Source organism: Nelumbo nucifera, chromosome 2 (assembly GCF_055504915.1).
Source record: "Nelumbo nucifera cultivar China Antique chromosome 2, China Antique-T2T, whole genome shotgun sequence".
Taxonomy (NCBI): domain Eukaryota; kingdom Viridiplantae; phylum Streptophyta; class Magnoliopsida; order Proteales; family Nelumbonaceae; genus Nelumbo; species Nelumbo nucifera.
This window is the reverse complement of record NC_142650.1, coordinates 6,910,257-6,929,058: the sequence shown is the minus strand read 5'-3', so window position 1 is coordinate 6,929,058 and position 18,802 is coordinate 6,910,257. Positions and strand designations below refer to the sequence as shown.

The following is an 18,802-nucleotide window of genomic DNA, read 5'->3' as shown; positions in this document are numbered from 1 at the left end:
TGGACACTAGGAATATGTACATAGCAAGTGCAGCCAAATACACAAAGAGGAATAGACAAAAGGTCCTTGTCCGGATGAAGGAGACTAAAAGGAGACTGAAAGAATAAACAGCCTATGGGCCATTCGGCCCATCTTCTCTACACTCCCCCTCAAGCTGAGCATAGATGTCAATCATGCCAAGCTTGCCAGTATCATGCTGAAGTTTTGCCTTGGGAATGCCCTTGGTGAGAAAATCTGCTAACTGTCCTTCAGAGGTTATGAAATGAAGACATACTTCACCCGAAGAGACTCTTTCTCGAATAAAGTGTCTATCGACTTTAATATGCTTAGTTCTATCATGTTGCACTGGGTTGTGACCAATGTTGATGGCAGCCTGATTATCACAATATAACATCATTGGCTTGTCATGCTCAACCACCAGTTCCTCCATCAATGATTTTAGCCACAATAGTTTAGAAACTCCATGTGCCATGGCTCTGTATTCTGCTTCTACTGAAGATCGAGCAACAACCGATTGTTTCTTGCTTCTCCAAGAAACAATATTACCAGCCACCAAGCGGTAATACCCAGAAGTAGATCTTCTGTCATCAATGTTTCCAGCCCAGTTAGCATCAGTATAGGCTTCAAGTTTCATATGACCATGTTTGGCAAATAGAATTCCCTTTCCTGGGGAGCCCTTCAAATAACACAGGATTCGCTCTGCTGCTGCCATATGAGTGTCTCGGGGAGCATGCATGAATTGGCTGATGCAACTAACAGCACAAGCAATGTCTGGACGAGTCATGCATAGGTATAGAAATTTTCCAAGAAGTCTTTGGAAGACTCCTTTGTCTTCTAACAATGTTCCATCTGAAGCAGAGAGTTTATTACTCATATCAATAGGAGTAGCAACTGGTCTAGCACCCATCTTCCCTGTTTCAGAGAGAAAGTCAAGAACATACTTCCTTTAGGAGATAAGAATCCCATCCTTGGATCTAACAACTTCTATGTCAAAAAGTATCTCAATTCCCCTAAATCTTTAATCTCAAACTTTGTATGGAGAAAAGATTTGAGATCATGAATTCCTGAAACATCATTACCAGTCACAACAATACCATCTACATACACAATGAGGTATACTGCCAGAGGTCCACTCCTCTTCACAAAAAGAGTATGATCAGACTGTGTCTGTACATAGCCAAAGTTAACAAGGGCAGTTCTAAATCTCTCAAACCATGCTCTAGGGATTGTTTTAGTCCATAAAGAGATTTCTTCAGCCTGCATACCTTTCCTTTCATATCTGTTCCATACATCCCTGGAGGAAGAGACATATAAACCTCCTCATGTAATTCACCATTCAGAAATGCATTCTTTACATCCAATTGATAAAGGGGCCAGTCAGAGTGAGTAGCTAAAGATAGAAGAACCCTCACAGATGTCATCTTGGCAACAAGTGCAAAGGTCTCTAGATAATCAATCCCATATGTCTGTGTATAGCCTTTTGCAACCAGCCTGGCCTTGTACCTCTCAATGGTGCCATCAGATTTGATGGTAAAGACCCACTTGCAACCAACTGGATCATTCCCTTCAGGCAAATCAACCACTTCCCAAGTGTCATTCTTGTGTAGGGCATCAATTTCGGATCTCATAGCATCCCTCCATTCTGGAATATTTAGAGCTTCTGACACAGACCTGGGAATAGGGTTAGAGGCAACAAAAGAGAGATAGGCAAAGTATGAAGGGGATAACAGACTATAAGAAAGGTGTTTGGAAATGCAATGTGCAGTACACTTCCGTTTTCCTTTCCTAACAGCAATGGGAATATCAAGATCAGGGAAAGATGGCTCCAAGGGGGGCTGAAACAGTACCTGTTGTCTCATCTGTAACTGGAAGTGCATGAGGCTCATTTGTTGTAAGGGAAACAACCTGCTCATTTCTGGATCTTTGCCTTTGATACACCCTAGGATTAAAGAGAGGACGAGGAGGTAAAAGGGGATGAACACTGGGATAGGGAGAGTGGAATGATTGATCCTCCTTTGATTCATGTGAGGAAGGAGGCTCAATAGGAGATTCAACAGGTACAGGAAGCGGAAGAGCAAAGACCTGTGACAAATCCTCCCCCTTTGGACATTGTCCTTCTAGGGAAGAACCATAAAGGGGAGAAAGCTCATCAAAGGTGACATCCATTGAGACATACTGAGTGCCAGTGTTTGGATCAAAACAACAATAACCCTTCTGTGTGGGGGAATAACCAAGGAAGATACACTTGTGGGCTTTTGGTTCAAATTTATGCCTTTGGACACTTGGAATATGTACATAACAGGTGCAGCCAAAGACACGAAGAGGAATAGGAAAAAGGTCCTTGTCCGGATGAAGGAGACTAAAGGGAGACTTAAACCCTAAAACCCTGGATGGCATACGGTTTATAAGGTAGGTAGCAGTGAGAACAGCATCACCCCAAAACCTTGTAGGAACATGTGAGGCAAACAAAATACTTCTTGCAACTTCAACAATATGCCTATTTTTTCTTTCAACAACTTCATTCTATTCTAGGGTCCTAACACAGGAACTGTGATGAATAACCCCCATGTCTGAGAGATAGCAGGATAAGTTCTCAAAATATTCTTTTGCATTGTCAGATCTGAAAATTTTAGTCCTGGTATCAAACTGGGTTAGAACAAATTCATGGAATTGTCTCACGAGTCTTGGAACTTCATCAGGAATCCAAGTGAACCGAGAAAAATCATCAATAAACAGGATAAAGAATCCATCCAGCTTGACTGTGGTCACAGTCAATAAAGAATCAATCGGAGTCCCCTAAACTTGTCCGAATTCAGCAGCATTCTTATTTTCAATCTCTGAGGAGTCCATCCCTTTAAACACTTCAAATAAGATTTCGACCAACTTCAACAAAAGTACTGAATGAGGATGAGAAAGGGCTGTGTTAAACCAGCCTCAAAGCAGCAATACACAAAACCAAATCACACCTGGAAGCTGTGAGAACCAAGACTAAAGCAGCACCTTGTTGACTACACAAGACACTAAACAGCTTGGTTCGGCCTTCAAGAAATAATCAGAAAACCTCCAAACACTGTGAACCCAGTCCAAGCTCCTTTTCTAAACAGAAATTCCAGGTACTTACCAAAAAGTACCCCAAAAAGAGCAAAGAACAGTCTGTATTGATGAAGAGGCCTTTTTACAAACACAGTGTGGGCAACAGAGAAGACCCCATTGTCAAAGGTGAAAAAACTGCTTAGGAACAGTCCGTACAGGTGCCCAAACACAACTCAAGGAAGCAACAACCCGCAGCACTGAATCCCAAGGAATTTTGGCAACTTGACAGTCCAGAAAAGGAATGAAAACAACCCAGAAATCTCTGGGTTAAACCAGATTAAAAACAGCTGAATAGCTGTACAATTTTCAAAAAACCTTCGAGCACTTCAACAGTCCAGAACAAAAAAGATAACCCAGAAATAACTGAGCACAACTTACAATCTCTGACTTAAGCTCCAAATCAGAAACCGACCTGTTTTCTCTGATTCTTCCTGGTCACCGAACCACTCTCCAAGAGATTTGAATCTTGGGCACTTTCTTCAATCTCCAATGACCTCCAAGAATCTGGCGACACAAGTTGAAACTTCCAACCCTAGAACACTCTCATGTAGTCAGCTGGACTACATGAGAGCGCAAGCCAAGTTTAGGCCTGCTCTGATACCAAGAAGAAAAAACAGTCCTTAAGAATGGGGGACTGTTTAGAATAGATGCAGAAATCAAAAAGGAACAGCAGAAAATACTTCTTCTATGGAGTAGAAGGTGAAGAAGAAGATGGCGGCAATAAGGGTTCAAAGAATGAGAGTTTCGAACCTTACTCTCTTCTCTTACACCCTAACACTATTTTATTAAGTTAAACTTGAATAATTACAAGGAGGCCCTTAGTTGGGCAAGAAAATAAAAGAACATAACATAGAAAGGATAGGCCCACTGTGTTCGTAGGGTAGAATGTGTTCTAGTCATCCTAAGGTTAGCTGGTGGTCAATCGGTTATTTCAGTTTTATTTTGTTCTATTTGTTATGTAAATACTAAGGGCAGATCTGTCCTTTCCATGTAATGAGTAGAAGTGGTGGCGGCAAAATATTCAGATTCTGTCCCTCCTTTCAACCCTTTGTGTTCTACAGTTCTCTCTTCTCTTTCTCTTCTCTTCTCTACATTTTCCTTCTATTTTCGAACCTGAAATCTATTAGGGTTCAAGGCTGATAGCAGTCTTGAACTTCTACATGGTATCAAAGCAAGGTTAGGGTTTCTCATGTGAATCTAGTCCAACCGACCACATTAGAACCATCTAGGGTTGGAAGCTGAGAAAGTAGAGTTCGTTGACTGATTCTTGGAGATCGCCAGAGGGTTTAGCAGCTGCTAAAGACTTGCCACGGTTGCAAAGTGTTGGTGATCAGGAAGAATCAGAGAAGACTAGGGTTCGGGTAACCTTGGAAGGCAGTGAACAACATTCTCTTCATATCAGATCATTCTCCAAACTGCATTCAGATCTTTTTTGGGGTTTCAAACTCTTTTAAGGAGTGAAAACTGTACGGACTGTTACTGTTGTGTTCGCTAATTGGTTTCAGATCAGACTTATACTAGTTTCATGCACATATACCGTGAAAACAGATTAGTTCTATACTAATCTTTGATTGTGATTGATAGTCCAAGTGTTGTTCTTCGACTGTAGTAACCCTAATTTTTGAGACTACTGGTTCTTGAACGAAATGGAGTTTAAAAATCAGACAGAAGGCAGTTCTGGGAACAGCAGTTATGGTAGTGTTTCTGAGACAGGTTTTCAGATTACAACCGTAAGATTTGATGGATCAAACTATTTGGAATGGGCCCAATCAGCCATGATGGCTATTGAGGGAAGGGGTAAATTAGGGTATCTCTTGGGAGATGTGAAAGAACCTTCCAAGGGAGACCCCATGTATACCAAGTGGGTCCAAGAAAACTACTTGGTTATGACATGGCTGTGTAATTCTATGCAGCCTCATATCAGCCGAAATTACTTGTGGGCAAAGACAGCCAAGGAGATATGGGATGTTATGAAAGAAACTTATTCCCAACCCCTTAATGTTGCCAGAGCTTATGAATTGAAATGTGAAGTGAACACTCTTAAACAAGGAGAGAAACCGGTTTCGGTCTACTTCTCTACCTTGAAGTCCCTGTGACATGAGATTGATCACTTAGAGACTCTTGAGTGGGAGAGTCCCAAAGATGCACAGACCCACAGAAAGCAAGTCGAGACAAACAGGGCGTTTGAGTTTCTAGCAGGTCTGAATTCAGAGTATGGTATTGTGCGGCAACAGATATTGACCAGAGATAATGTGACTCTCTCCCAGGCATACTCCTTAGTGCATAGTGAAGAGACCAGGAGGAAAGTCATGATGCAACCTCAGCCTCTTACACCAGCCCTTGTATTTGTTAAACCCAAATCAAGAGGTGATTCAGAAAGGGACAGAAAGAAGGAAGATAAAAGAGATGTGGTATGTGAGCATTGTAAGAAACCCATACACACAAAAGAAACATGTTGGAAACTGCATCCTCATTTGGTCCCGACAAAGTTGAGAAGCAAGAAGGGTAATGCTCATGTGGCCGTGAAAACTGATTCAGCATCCTCGTCTGGCACAAAAGGCACACCTTTAGAGACCTTAGCTGCAGTTCGGGCTGCTTTAATACAGTTGGAAAGGGAAGTTGGGAACTCAGCTCAGCCACCGCAGTCACCATCAGCCCCTGCCACATCTGCTTTTGCACATTCAGGTACTCGAGCCTCAGCCTACCATGCCTCAGCTCCAGGTACTACTGAACCCTATTGGGTAATAGATTCAGGTGCATCCGACCATATGACTAGCTTGCCTTCATTGTTTACCACTTATCATTTGTCTTCTGGTAGGGTTAAAGTATCTATTGCTGATGGTTCTCTTGTCCCCATTTCTGGCAAGGATGACATCAAGCTATCGGATACTATCTCCTTGTCTTCTGTCTTGCATGTTCCTAAGCTTGATACTAACCTTCTTTCAGTTAGTAGTATTACCAAACATATGAATTGCTCAGTAACTTTCTTCCCTGACCGATGTGTTTTTCAGGACTTGGAGACGAAGAAGGTGATTGGGACTGGCCGTGAGACGAATGGGATCTATCTGCTCGGGGAGAGTTCTCGTCGGGAAGAGTCAGTGGATAAGAAGTCACTTGTTTCTCAGATTGTGAGTCCGGTTATGCTTTGGCATAACCAATTGGGTCATTTGTCTTTTCGGTCCTTAAAGAGTCTGTTTCCTACTTTGTTTGAGTCTGTTGAGTTGTCCCAATTGAAATGTGAAAGTTGTGAGTTTGCTAAACATTGTAGAAAATCTTATTCATTGAGTAATAAAAGGAGTAATAGTTCTTTTGATATTGTGCATACTGATGTTTGGGGGCCATATCACATCCCTTCTATGGGTGGGTACAAATATTTTTTATTATTTATTGATGACCATACTCGGTTTTCTTGGGTTTATCTTATGCGTTCACGAGATGAGGTTCCCGCCCTGACCCAAAACTTCCACCAAATGATCCTAACCCAGTTTGATGCCAAGATCAAAGTTCTTAGATCTGATAATGCAAAGGAATACTTTGCTAAGCCATTGGCATCTTACCTTCTTAATCATGGGGTTATCCACCAGAGCACTTGCCCTCATACACCTCAGCAGAATGGGGTTGTAGAAAGGAAGAATAGGCACATCTTGGAGGTGGCTAAAAGTATTATGTTTTCCTCCAATGTCCCTATTCGCTTCTGGGGTGATGCTATCCTCACGGCGGTATATCTTATTAATCGGGTTCCTTCCCGGGTTCTTTATATGAAATCTCCTTTTTCCCTTCTATACCCAAATGAGGAATTGTTTATTGTTCCCCTTAAAACATTTGGTTGTACCTATTTTGTTCAGCTTCTCGAACCCCATCACTCCAAGTTCGAACCAAAAGCCTCCAAATGCATCTTTCTTGGTTATGCACAAACTCAAAAGGGTTATTGATGCTATGATCCTGTCTCAGGGAAGAAGTTTGTCTCCATGGATGTCACTTTCTTTGAGGAGACACCCTATTATTCCCGGGTTTCTCCTCAGGGGGAGAGCAGTGAGAGTGGTCCTTTTCTTCAGGGGGAGCGTAGTGAGGATAGGGTTAATACTTTTGGGGCTGTTCCCTTACCTATTCCATTGGGTGATGAGGGCTGCAATAGTGAGGGTGGTCAGAGGGATCAGGAGTTGAAAGTCTATCACAGGCGATGCAGGCAGGTTGATCCCGGTCATCAACAGCCCAGGCCAGCTCCAACCTCTTCTGCGGCTCCAAGTCCAGGTATTACAGTCCCAGGGCCCACAGAGACTCCTTCCATTGTTGCCACTTCACCTCCTGCAGACGACCTTGACCTTCCCATTGTCGTCTGTAAAGGGAAACGGCATTGTACCACATCTACAGCCCACTGCATTTCCCAATTTTTATCCTATGATCGCCTATCTCCCTCCTACAGGTCCTATCTTACTTCTGTTGCCAATGTCACTAATCCAAGAACAATGCAAGAAGCCCTATCAGTCCCGAAGTGGAAAGATGCAATGCAAGTTGAAATGGATGCCCTGTTGAAAAATAATACCTGGGAGCTAGTTGATCTGCCAAAGGAAAGAAACCAGTTGGATGCAGATGGGTATTTACTATGAAGCACAATGCGGATGGCTCCATTGAGAGGTACAAAGCTCGGCTAGTTGCAAAAGGGTTCACCCAGACTTATGGTATAGATTACTTGGAGACCTTTGCCCTGGTAGCCAAGATGACCACCATTTGAGTTCTATTATCTCTTGCAGCAAGCCACACTTGGCCTTTGTACCAAATGGACATTAAAAATGCTTTTTGGAATGGAGACCTGCAAGAAGAGGTTTACATGCGGTTGCCTCCTGGATTCTATGATACAGAGACAGGTAAGAAGGTCTGCTGGCTCAATAAGGCATTGTATGGTTTAAAGCAATCACCTAGAGCTTGGTTTGATAGATTCAGACTAGCCCTTGGGAAGTTCGGTTATGTACAGGCCCAATCAGATCATACATTGTTCATCAAGAGGGTGGAGTCCTCTCTGACACTACTTGCAGTATATGTTGATGATATTGTGGTGACAGGAAATGATAGCCATGAGATTGAGTCCCTCAAACAGCTCCTTCATCAAGAGTTTGAGGTGAAAGATCTTGGTGCACTACACTATTTTTTGGGTATTGAGGTTGCTAGATCTAAACAAGTGATCTTTGTCTCTCAGAGGAAATATGTTCTAGATCTGTTGGCGGAAACTGGAAAGTTAGGTGTCAAGCCTGCGGATACACCCATTGAACAGAACCACAAGATTAGTGCAGAGAGTGAGGAGCCTCTTAAAGACAAAGTTATGTTCCAGCGATTAGTGGGAAAGCTCCTATATCTCTGCCTCACTAGGCCAAATATCAGTTATGCAGTTAGTGTTGTCAGCCAGTACATGCATTCTCCTAGAACCACGCATCTTCTTGCAGCAGAAAGAATATTAGCATACTTGAAGAGATGCCCGGGTAGAGGTATACTGTTCAAGAACAATGACCACATGAAGGTGGAGGTCTATACGGATGTCAATTGGGCTGGGAGTATTGATACAGAAGGTCTACCTCTGGATATTGTGCCCTTGTGGGAGGTAACCTTGTCTCTTGGAGGAGTAAAAAACAGAGTGTTGTCTCCCGATCTAGTGCTGAAGCTGAATACAGGTCAATGGCTAACGGAGTGGCTGAAATTCTATGGCTGAGATCACTACTTGAGGAGTTGGGTATTGAGTATGAGAAGCCCTTGATGCTGTATTGTAATAATCAAGCGGCTATTAATATAGCACACAATCCGATGCAGCATGACAGAACTAAACATATTGAAGTTGATCGACATTTTGTACGAGAAAGGGTCTCATCACAAGTGTGTCTCCCGTACATCACATCCAACATGCAGCTAGCGGATATCCTCACCAAAGTTGTACCAAGGAAGAAGCTAGAGCCGGATCTATCCAAGTTGGGAATGATAAACATTTATTGCCAACTTGAGGGGGAGTGTAGAGAACACTGATGTGGGCCCCACAGCTATGGTCCCACTGTGTTCGTAGGGTAGAATGTGTTTTAGTCATCCTAGGGTTAGCTGGTGGTCAGTCAGTTATTTCAGTTGTTATTTATTTCAGTTTTATTTTGTTCTATTTGTTATGTAAATACTAAGGGCAGATCTATCCTTTCCATGTAATGAGCATAACCTATAAATACTAAATAGAAGTAGCGGCGGCAGAATATTCAGATTTTGTCCCTCATTTCAACCCTTTGTGTTCTACAGTTCTCTCTTCTCTTTCTCTTCTCTTCTCTACATTTTCCTTCTATTTTCGAACCTGAAATCTATTAGGGTTCAAGGCTGATAGCAGTCTTGAACTTCTACACAAATCATATGAAACAAACAAGGTAGAAAGATTGGTCATATGATCAAAAGCACCTGAATCGATAATCCAAGGGATCTTGAGATTACCTGACATGGTTGCATGATTGGCAGAAGCCCTTATACATGAATGAGCAAATGTAGAAAAGGTTGAATTCCCTGAAGGGTTGGAAGATGAAGTCACACCCTCTAGGTGACTGATCATCTTCCCAAACTTCTCATATTCTGCTTTCATGGCTGCTAGCTATGCACAAGCAGACATCTCTTCAGTATGGTACTTGTCACTATCTGGACCAGAAGCCGCATTTGCTGTCCCTGCCCTTTTACTGTCATGCTTTTTCTGAAACCGAAGAGGAACAAGATCAGGATGTAATTTACAGCACTTGTCTTTGGTGTGTTTTGGCCTTTTGCAGTACTCACATACAACCTCTTTCTTTCCAGAGCCACTACAAGTCCCTGCAACTCCTTTGGGTTTTACTCCCATATTAGCAAAGTGATCACTTATACCAGCCCCTTGAACCTGGACAATCCTTCTGCTCTCTTCACTACTTACCAATGCATATGCTTGTGACAATGAGACACTCTCCTTGGATAAAATATTCTGTTTTGTTATATCATACTCTAGGTTTAATCCGGTTAAGAACTCAAACACCCTGTTTCTTTCAACCAGTTTCTTGTAGGTCTCTGCATCATTAGTGGTGTCCCAAGTTACAGCTTCTATCCAGTCTATTTCTTGCCACAAAGACTTTAAGGTTGAGAAGTATACAGATAATGGTTTCTCCCCCTGTCTCAAATTCTTCACGTCACTTCTCAACTTGTAAGCTCTAGCCACATTTAGTTTTTGGGAATAGGTTTCGGCAACACTATCCCAGATTTCCTTCGCTGAATTCATCCATAGATAGTGTTGGCTGATCTGTGGCTGCATTGAGTTCACAAGCCGCCCAATAACAGTGTAATTCTCTTGCATCCACTTCTCATAAGATGGATCATCTTCTGGGGGAGCCTTCTTGTTCCCGAAGATAAAACCCCACTTTCCTCTACTACATATATAAATCTTTACCGATTGTGACCATGCTAGATAATTAGTTCCATCTAGCTTGATTGTTGTAAGAGCCAATAAAGAGTCAACAGGAGCTCCCGGAACCTGTTCGAATTCAGCAACATTATTGTTTTCAATCTCTGATGAGTCCATCTTTTTAACCACTTCAAATAAGATTTCAATCAACTTCAAACAAACAACACCGGATGAGGATGAACAAGGGCTGTGTTAAACCAGCCTCAAAGCAGCAATACACAAAGCTGAGTCACACCCGAAGCTGTGAGAACCAAAAAGACAGAAGCAGCACCTTGTTGACTGCACGAGACACCAACCAACTTGGTTCGGCCTTCAAGAATAAATCAGAAAACCTCCAAACACTGTGCACCCAGTCCAAGCTCCTTTTCTAAACAGAAATTCCAGGTACTTGCCAAACAGTACCCCAAAAGAGCAGAGAACAGTCCGTACTGATGAAGAGACATTTTTACAAACATAGAGTGGGCAGTAGAGAAGACCTCACTGTCAAAGATGAAAACAGCCCAAAGAACAGTCTGTACAGGGGCCCAAAAACAATCCAAAAGAAACAATAACCAGCAGTAGTGATTCCAGAGGTATTTCGGCTACTTGACAGTCCAGAAAAGAAATGAAAAACAACCCAGAAATCTGTGGATTAAACCAGACCAGAGGATAGCCGAATAGAGGGTTCGGCCTTGAGAATAGAGAACTGTTTAGAATAGATGCAGAAATCAAGAAGAACCAGCAAAAAATACTTCTTCTAAGAATAGAGGGTGAAGAAGAAGATGGCGCAAGAAAGGGTTCGGAGAGAGAGAGTTTCGAACCTTGCCCTCTTCTCTTACACCCTAACACTATTTTATTAAGTTAACCTTGAATAATTTACAAGAAGGCCCTCAGTTGGGCAAGAAATTAAAAGAACATACTATAGAAAGAATGGGCCCAGAATAAGGCCCACTACAGAAAGGAATACAAACAGTAAAAAAGGATAAACAACTTATGGGCCATTCGGCCCATCTTCTCTACATCTTTTTCACCGATTACAAAAAATAACATGAACTTCTAAAACAGATTTCCACCAAAATAAGTCCTAAAACTACTAGAACTCTAATTCAAAAACTCAAGTAACCCAAAAGGTAGAAATCCCATCACAGATTTATTAACTTTCATAAATTGGCCATATTCAATTGGTCATGAAACTTGACGTTGGTGGATAACTAATGTAGAGAACACTGATGTGGGCCCCACGGCTGTGGTCCCCACTGTGTTCGTATGACAGCACATGTAATCTTTGTTAGTTATATCAGTGTTAGTTGGTAGTTATTTCAGACAGCTTGTTATTTCAGCTTATTATTGTTTTATTTGCCATGTAAGCATTAAGGGCAATTCTGCCTTTTTCTACAATTAGTGAACATAGCATATAAATATGAAGAGTGGGGCGGCAGATTCATTAGATCTGTCCCTCTCCTTTCTAAACCCTTGTGTACTTCTGCTTCTCCTCTTTTCTCCTTCTTTTCTTCTTCTTTTCTCCATCCGAAACCTTTTTGAATTAAGACTGACTGTAGTCTTGATCGATTACTTGGTATTAGAGCCTATCTAGGGTTTCTCATGTGTGTCTAGTCCAGCCGACCACATGAGAACTGCCTAGGGCTAGAAGCTTGCAAAGAACTGTTCGTTGGCTGATTCTTGGAGGTTACCAGAAGGGTTTAGCAGCTGTCCGAAGGCTTGTAGAGGCTTGGAGAGTGTTTTGGTAATCAGGAAGAATCAGAGAAGGTCAAAAGGATCAGTATTAGGGTTCAGGCCGAGACTGAAGGTGGCGATCAGAGTTTTCTGGGTAAGTTTTTATTTTTCCTTGAGATCGTCGTCAGTCAAAGATAGGTTGGACCTATCTAGGAGGAGCGGCTGAACTCTCCTTTATTTTCTCAGAGGCGATCAGGTTTTTCTGATTTTTTTTTAGGGTTTGTCATTAACCCTACGACTAGTTTGACTCTGAACCTATTTGGAAGGTGTGGCTGAGCACTGTTTATGTTCTCACAAAGGTTTCCTTAACCCTACGATCAAACCCTAAATCTGCTTCAGCATTACAGATTGTTTTCTAAGTGGTTTCTAGACCTGTTTTGGCTTCACAGCCTGTTTTGAGGTGAGAACCTTTATTGGATTGCTTACATTCTGAACTGCCGATTGGTTTCAGATCAGATCCAAACTGAATTCATACAGAATTCTGACTGTGATCAGTTATTTAAGTGTTGTTTTCTATTGTAGTAGCTCTAATAGTTCTTAATTACTGATTCTTAACCAAGAATGGAGTTCAAGAATCAGGGGGAAGGTGTTTTTGGGAACAGCAGTTCTGGTAATATGTCTGAGACTGCGTTTCAGATTACAACTGTGAGATTTGACGGATCCAATTACTTAGAATGGGCCCAATCGGCCATGATGGCTATTGGGGGAAGATGAAAACTTAGCTACCTATTGGGAGATGTGAAAGAACCATCCAAGGAGGACCCAATGTATACCAAGTGGGTTCAAGAGAACTACTTGGTTATGACATGGTTGTGCAACTCTATGCAGCCACATATCAGCCGAAATTATTTGTGGGCAAAAACAACCAAGGAGATCTGGGATGTCATGAAAGAGACCTACTCCCAACCCCTTAATGTTGCTAGAGCCTATGAATTGAAGTGTGAGGTAAATAACCTCAAACAAGGTGAGAAACCAGTCTCTGTTTATTTCTCTACTTTGAAATCTCTGTGGCATCAAATTGACCATCTGGAGACTCTTGAGTGGGAAAGTCCGAAAGATGCACAGACCCATAGAAAGCAAGTTGAGACCAATAGGGTGTTTGAATTCCTGGCTGGTCTGAACTCTGATTATGACATTGTGAGACAGCAGATACTGACAAGAGACAATGTGACCTTATCTCAAGCCTACTCCTTGGTGCATAGTGAAGAGACTAGGAGAAAAGTTATGATGCAGCATCAGCCCTTCCCCTTAGCCCTAGTAGCAGTTAAACCTAAGTCTGGGGGTGATACAAAAAAGGACATGAAAAAGGAAGATAAGCGGGATCTAGTGTGTGAACATTGCAAGAAACCCAAGTACACTAAAGATACATGTTGGAAGTTGCACCCTCAATTAGTCCCAACAAAACTAAGGAACAAAAGGGGTAATGCTCATATGGTTGTTAATATCGATTCCGCATCCTCATCGGGCACAAAAGGCACGCCCCTAGACACCTTAGCTGTTGTTCGGGCTGCCCTAATACAATTGGAAAAGGAGGTTGGGAATTCAGCTCAATCATCTCAGTCATCATCAGCCCTTGCCACATCAGCTTTTGCTCATTTAGGTACTCGGGCCTCAGCTTACCATGCTTCAACTCCAGGTAACACTGAACATTGTTGGGTAATAGACTCAGGTGCATCTGACCATATGACTAGCTTGCCATCACTATTCACTACCTATCACTTATCTTCTGGTAGAGATAAAGTATCCATTGTTGATGGTTCCCTTGTTCCCATTTCTGGCAAGGGAGACATCAAGTTGTCTGATACTATCTCCTTATCCTCAGTCTTGCATGTTCCTAAACTTAATACTAATTTACTTTCAGTCAGTAGTATTACAAAACACCAGAACTGTTCAGTAACATTTTTCCCCGACTGATGTGTTTTTCAGGATTTGGAGACAGGGAAGGTGATTGGGACTGGTCGTGAGACGAATGGGATCTATCTGCTTGGAGAGAGTTCTCATTGGAAAGAGCATGTGGATAAGAAGTCTTTTGTTTCTCATTCTATGAGACCAGTTATGCTTTGGCATAATCGGTTAGGCCATTTATCATTTCGGTCTTTGAAGAGTCTGTTTCCTAGTTTGTTTGAGTCCGTTGAGATGTCAAATTTGAGATGTGAGAGTTGTGAGCTTGTAAAACATTGTAGAACATCTTATTCCTTGAGTAATAAAAGAAGTAGTAATTCTTTTGATGTTGTGCACACCGATGTTTGGGGCCCGTATCACATCCCTTCTATGGGGGGGGTACAGATATTTCCTGTTGTTTGTTGATGACTATACCCGTTTTTCTTGGGTCTACCTTATGCGTTCTCGAGATGAGGTTCTCGCTCTGACCCAGACCTTTCATCAGATGATTTTAACCCAGTTCGGGGTCAAAATCAAAATCCTCAGATCTGATAATGCAAAAGAATACTTTGCCAAGCCACTGGCCTCTTATCTACTCGATCATGGAGTTATTCACCAGAGCACTTGTCCTTATACACCACAGAAGAATGGGGTTGCCGAGAGGAAGAATAGGCACATTTTGGAGGTGGCTAGAAGCATTATGTTTACCTCCAATGTGCCTATCCGTTTCTGGGGCGATGCTATTCTCACGGCAGTGTATCTCATTAATCGGGTTCCCTCACGGGTTCTTGATATGAAGCCTCTGTTTACCCTTCTATACCCAGATGCGGAATTATTTACTGTTCCCCTTAAAACCTTTGGTTGCACCTGCTTTGTTCAGATTCTTGGCCCTCAGCATTCCAAATTTGATCCTAAGGCCTCCAAATGCATTTTTCTCGGTTATGCACAAACTCAAAAGCGTTATTGCTGCTATGAACCTATTTCTAGGAGAAGATTTGTCTCGATGGATGTCACTTTATTTGAGGAGGTACCCTATTACCCTAGGGTTTCTCCTCAGGGGGAGAGTAGTGAGAATTTGGGCCTTTTTCCTTAGGGGGAGAGCAGTGAGAGTGGGGTTCCCTTACCCATTCCATTGAGTGATGAGGGTTGTAATGGGGAGGGTTGTCAGAGGTGTCAGGAGTTGAAAGTCTATCGCAGGCGGTGGAGGCAGGTTGATTTCGGTCATCAGCAGTCCAGGCCAACCCCAGTTCCTTCTGCGGATCCAGATCCAAGTACTACAGTCCCCTTATCAGATCCAGGCGATGGAGGCGGGTTGATTTCGGTCATCAGCAGCCCAGGCCAGCCCCAGTTCCTTCTGCGGATCCAGATCCAAGTACTACAGTCCCCTTATCAGATCCAGGTCTCACTGAGATACCTTCCACTGTTGCTACTTCCATTCCTTCGGATGACCTTGACCTCCCCATTGCAGTCCGTAAAGGGAAACGACGTTGCACCACATCCACAGCTCACTACATTTCCCAGTTTCTGTCCTATGATCACATGTCTCCCTCTTACAGGTCCTTTCTCACTTCCATTGCTGATACTCCTATCTCCAGAATAGTGCAAGAAGCCTTGTCAGTTCTTGAGTGGAAGGATGCAATGAAGGTTGAAATGGATGCCCTTTTGAGAAATAATACTTGGGAGCTAGTTGACCAACCCAAAGGAAAGAAACTGGTTGGATGTAGATGGGTGTTTACTGTGAAACATAATGCTGATGGTTCCATTGAAAGGTATAAAGCCCGGTTGGTTGCAAAAGGATTTACTTAGACTTATGGTATAGACTACTTTGAGACTTTTGCCCCACTAACAAAAATGACCACTATTCGAGTTTTGTTAGCCCTTGTAGCGAGTTATTCTTGGCCTTTGTTCCAGATGGATGTTAAAAATGTCTTTCTGAATGGAGAGTTACAGAAAGAAGTCTACATGCAAATTACCCCCTGGATTTTATGATGCAGAGACAGGTAAGAAGGTTTGCCGACTGAATAAAGCATTGTATGGACTAAAACAGTCCCCCAGAGCTTGGAATGATAGATTCATACTAGCCCTTGGAAAATTCGGCTATGTACAGGCCCAGTTAGACCATACATTGTTCGTTAAAAGAGTGAACTCTTCTTTAACCTTGCTTGTTGTATATGTGGATGATATTGTAGTGACAGGGAATGATAATAGTGAGATTGAGTCCCTCAAACGACTCCTTCACCAAGAGTTTGAGGTGAAAGATCTTGGTGCACTACGATACTTTTTGGGTATTGAGGTTGCTAGATCTAAACATGGGATCTTTATTTTTCAAAGGAAGTATGTTCTAGATCTGTTAGCAGAAACTAGAAAGTTAGGTGTCAAGCCTGCAGATACACCCATTGAACAGAATCACAAGATCAGTGCAGAGGGTGGAGAGCCTCTTGAAGACAAAGCTATGTTCCAACGGTTGGTTGGAAAACTCCTATATCTTTGTCTCACACGACCAGACATCAGTTATGCAGTCAGTGTTGTCAGCCAGTACATGCATTCCCCTAGAACTACTCATCTCCTTGCAGTTGAGAGAATATTAGCATACTTGAAGAGATGTCCAGGTAGAGGTATATTGTTCAAGAATAATGATCACATGAAGGTAGAGGTCTATACAGATGCTGATTGGGCTAGGAGTGCTGATGACAGGAGGTTGACCTCTGGATATTGTGCCTTTTTAGGAGGTAACCTTGTCTCTTGGAGGAGTAAGAAACAAAGTGTTGTTTCTCGCTCTAGTGCTGAAGCTGAATACAGATCGATGGCTAATGGAGTGGCTGAAATCCTATGGCTGAAGTCACTACTTGAAGAGTTGGGTATTAATTATGAGAAACCCTTGATGTTGTATTGTGATAATCAGGCGGCTATTAATATAGCTCACAATCCGGTGCAGCATGACAGAACTAAACACATCGAAGTTGATCGACATTTTGTCAGAGAAAGAGTCTCATCTCAAGAAGTGTGTCTCCCGTATATCACCTCCAACATGCAGTTCGCAGATCTTCTCACCAAGGCTGTTCCAAGGAAGAAGTTAGAGGCATACCTATGCAAGTTGGGAATGACAAATATCTATTCCCAACTTGAGGGGGAGTGTAGAGAACACTGATGTGGGCCCCACGGCTGTGGTCCCCACTGTGTTCGTATGACAGCACATGTAATCTTTGTTAGTTATATCAGTGTTAGTTGGTAGTTATTTCAGACAGCTTGTTATTTCAGCTTATTATTGTTTTATTTGCCATGTAAGCATTAAGGGCAATTCTGCCTTTTTCTACAATTAGTGAACATAACATATAAATATGAAGAGTGGGGCGGCAGATTCATTAGATCTGTCCCTCTCCTTTCTAAACCCTTGTGTACTTCTGCTTCTCCTCTTTTCTCCTTCTTTTCTCCATCCGAAACCTTTTTGAATTCAAGACTGACTGTAGTCTTGATCGACTACTACTAACTAGTATCCAATCAAATGGAACCAAATCAAGTCAAAATTTAGGCCGCAATTTGAGCGAAAAACATGAGACAGCTTTCTCTCCACTTCATGTTTAGGCCTAAAAAATTGCAAAACACATTGAGTTATCATCTCCTTTACATCCTGCATCACATTTTCAGCAACTCATTTGGTTCAAGACCTTCAGGTTTTTGGCCTAGTTTTGATTTAATTGTGGAGTGTGGACAATGTATAAAAGAATGTTTCTGTTTTTTTTTTCTATAGTGAGAATCACATTCTTTTTCTAGGGTTTTTTAAAACACTCCCTCATACTTCTCACCTATTGTTTTTTTTTCTTTATAAAATACTACAAGCACTTAAGCCATCAAAAAGAACCTCACCCCCAAATTACATATGCTTTTCCATACCCAACTTGCGGTGGCTTGGTTGGTAAGTTCTCTGGCTAGTTGTAGCAGAGACTTGGGATCAAATCCCATTGTCACCAGGATTGGGGGCGTTTATGGATATGGAGGATGGGCTACCCCCATTGTGTGGCTCCATGAAGCCAAAAAGATACCTCAAAAAAGAAAGCATACAAGAAATAAAATATTAAACGAAATTCGGACATTAATTGCAGAGTTTGAAACATAAATGGATTGAAGAACATGCTACATTACTCTGAATACAGACCATGGTTGGTGAAAAAAAAGAACCCAGTTACAAAAGATGGAATATGTGATGGATAAAGAAATGGATCAAACCACAACAGAAATGCTATTATTTGTACCTCCATCTGATGGCGGTGGAGGAATATCTCTCAAAACTTCCTCCATATGTTTTGAGCTCTCAGGGCTAACTATGCGAGCTACAAGACCCTCCAAGATTTCACCTTGTACCTTGACATGATCTTTTGATCCTGTACATTGATTCCAAGAGAAAAAGCAACTAAAGCTAATTATGTTTACTACTAACATAAAAAGAAAAATGGAAACTAGCTTCATTAACCTGAAAGAAGAGGATAAAGAACGAAAACTGATTTAGTAAAAATTTTAGTCAAATGTTAAGCTTCAAAAAAATACATAGATTTTGAAGAATCAACATCATACTAAACAATTTCCTTTTTAATTTCAACTATTGATCGATGGAGATTATTCGGTCTCATTTCCTCACTTTTGATTATGAAAGCAGATAAATATTTTTTTTTTAAAAGGTAAGGT

General features: G+C 41.9%; 1 protein-coding gene across 2 annotated transcripts in view; it reads right to left on the bottom strand.

The window, feature by feature from the left end:
• The window catches only part of LOC104594775 (tRNA ligase 1), a 160,968-nt gene that overhangs the window by 122,051 nt on the left and 20,115 nt on the right, over positions 1 to 18,802 (bottom strand). For both annotated transcript variants that reach the window (XR_016082738.1, XM_010255245.3), the window contains exon 9: positions 18,373 to 18,501. Coding sequence is in view for 1 of the 2 variants with exons in the window: in XM_010255245.3 (XP_010253547.1) it covers positions 18,373 to 18,501 (129 nt within the window). In the remaining variant the exon portion in view is untranslated. The remainder of the gene's footprint in view (positions 1 to 18,372; positions 18,502 to 18,802) is intronic.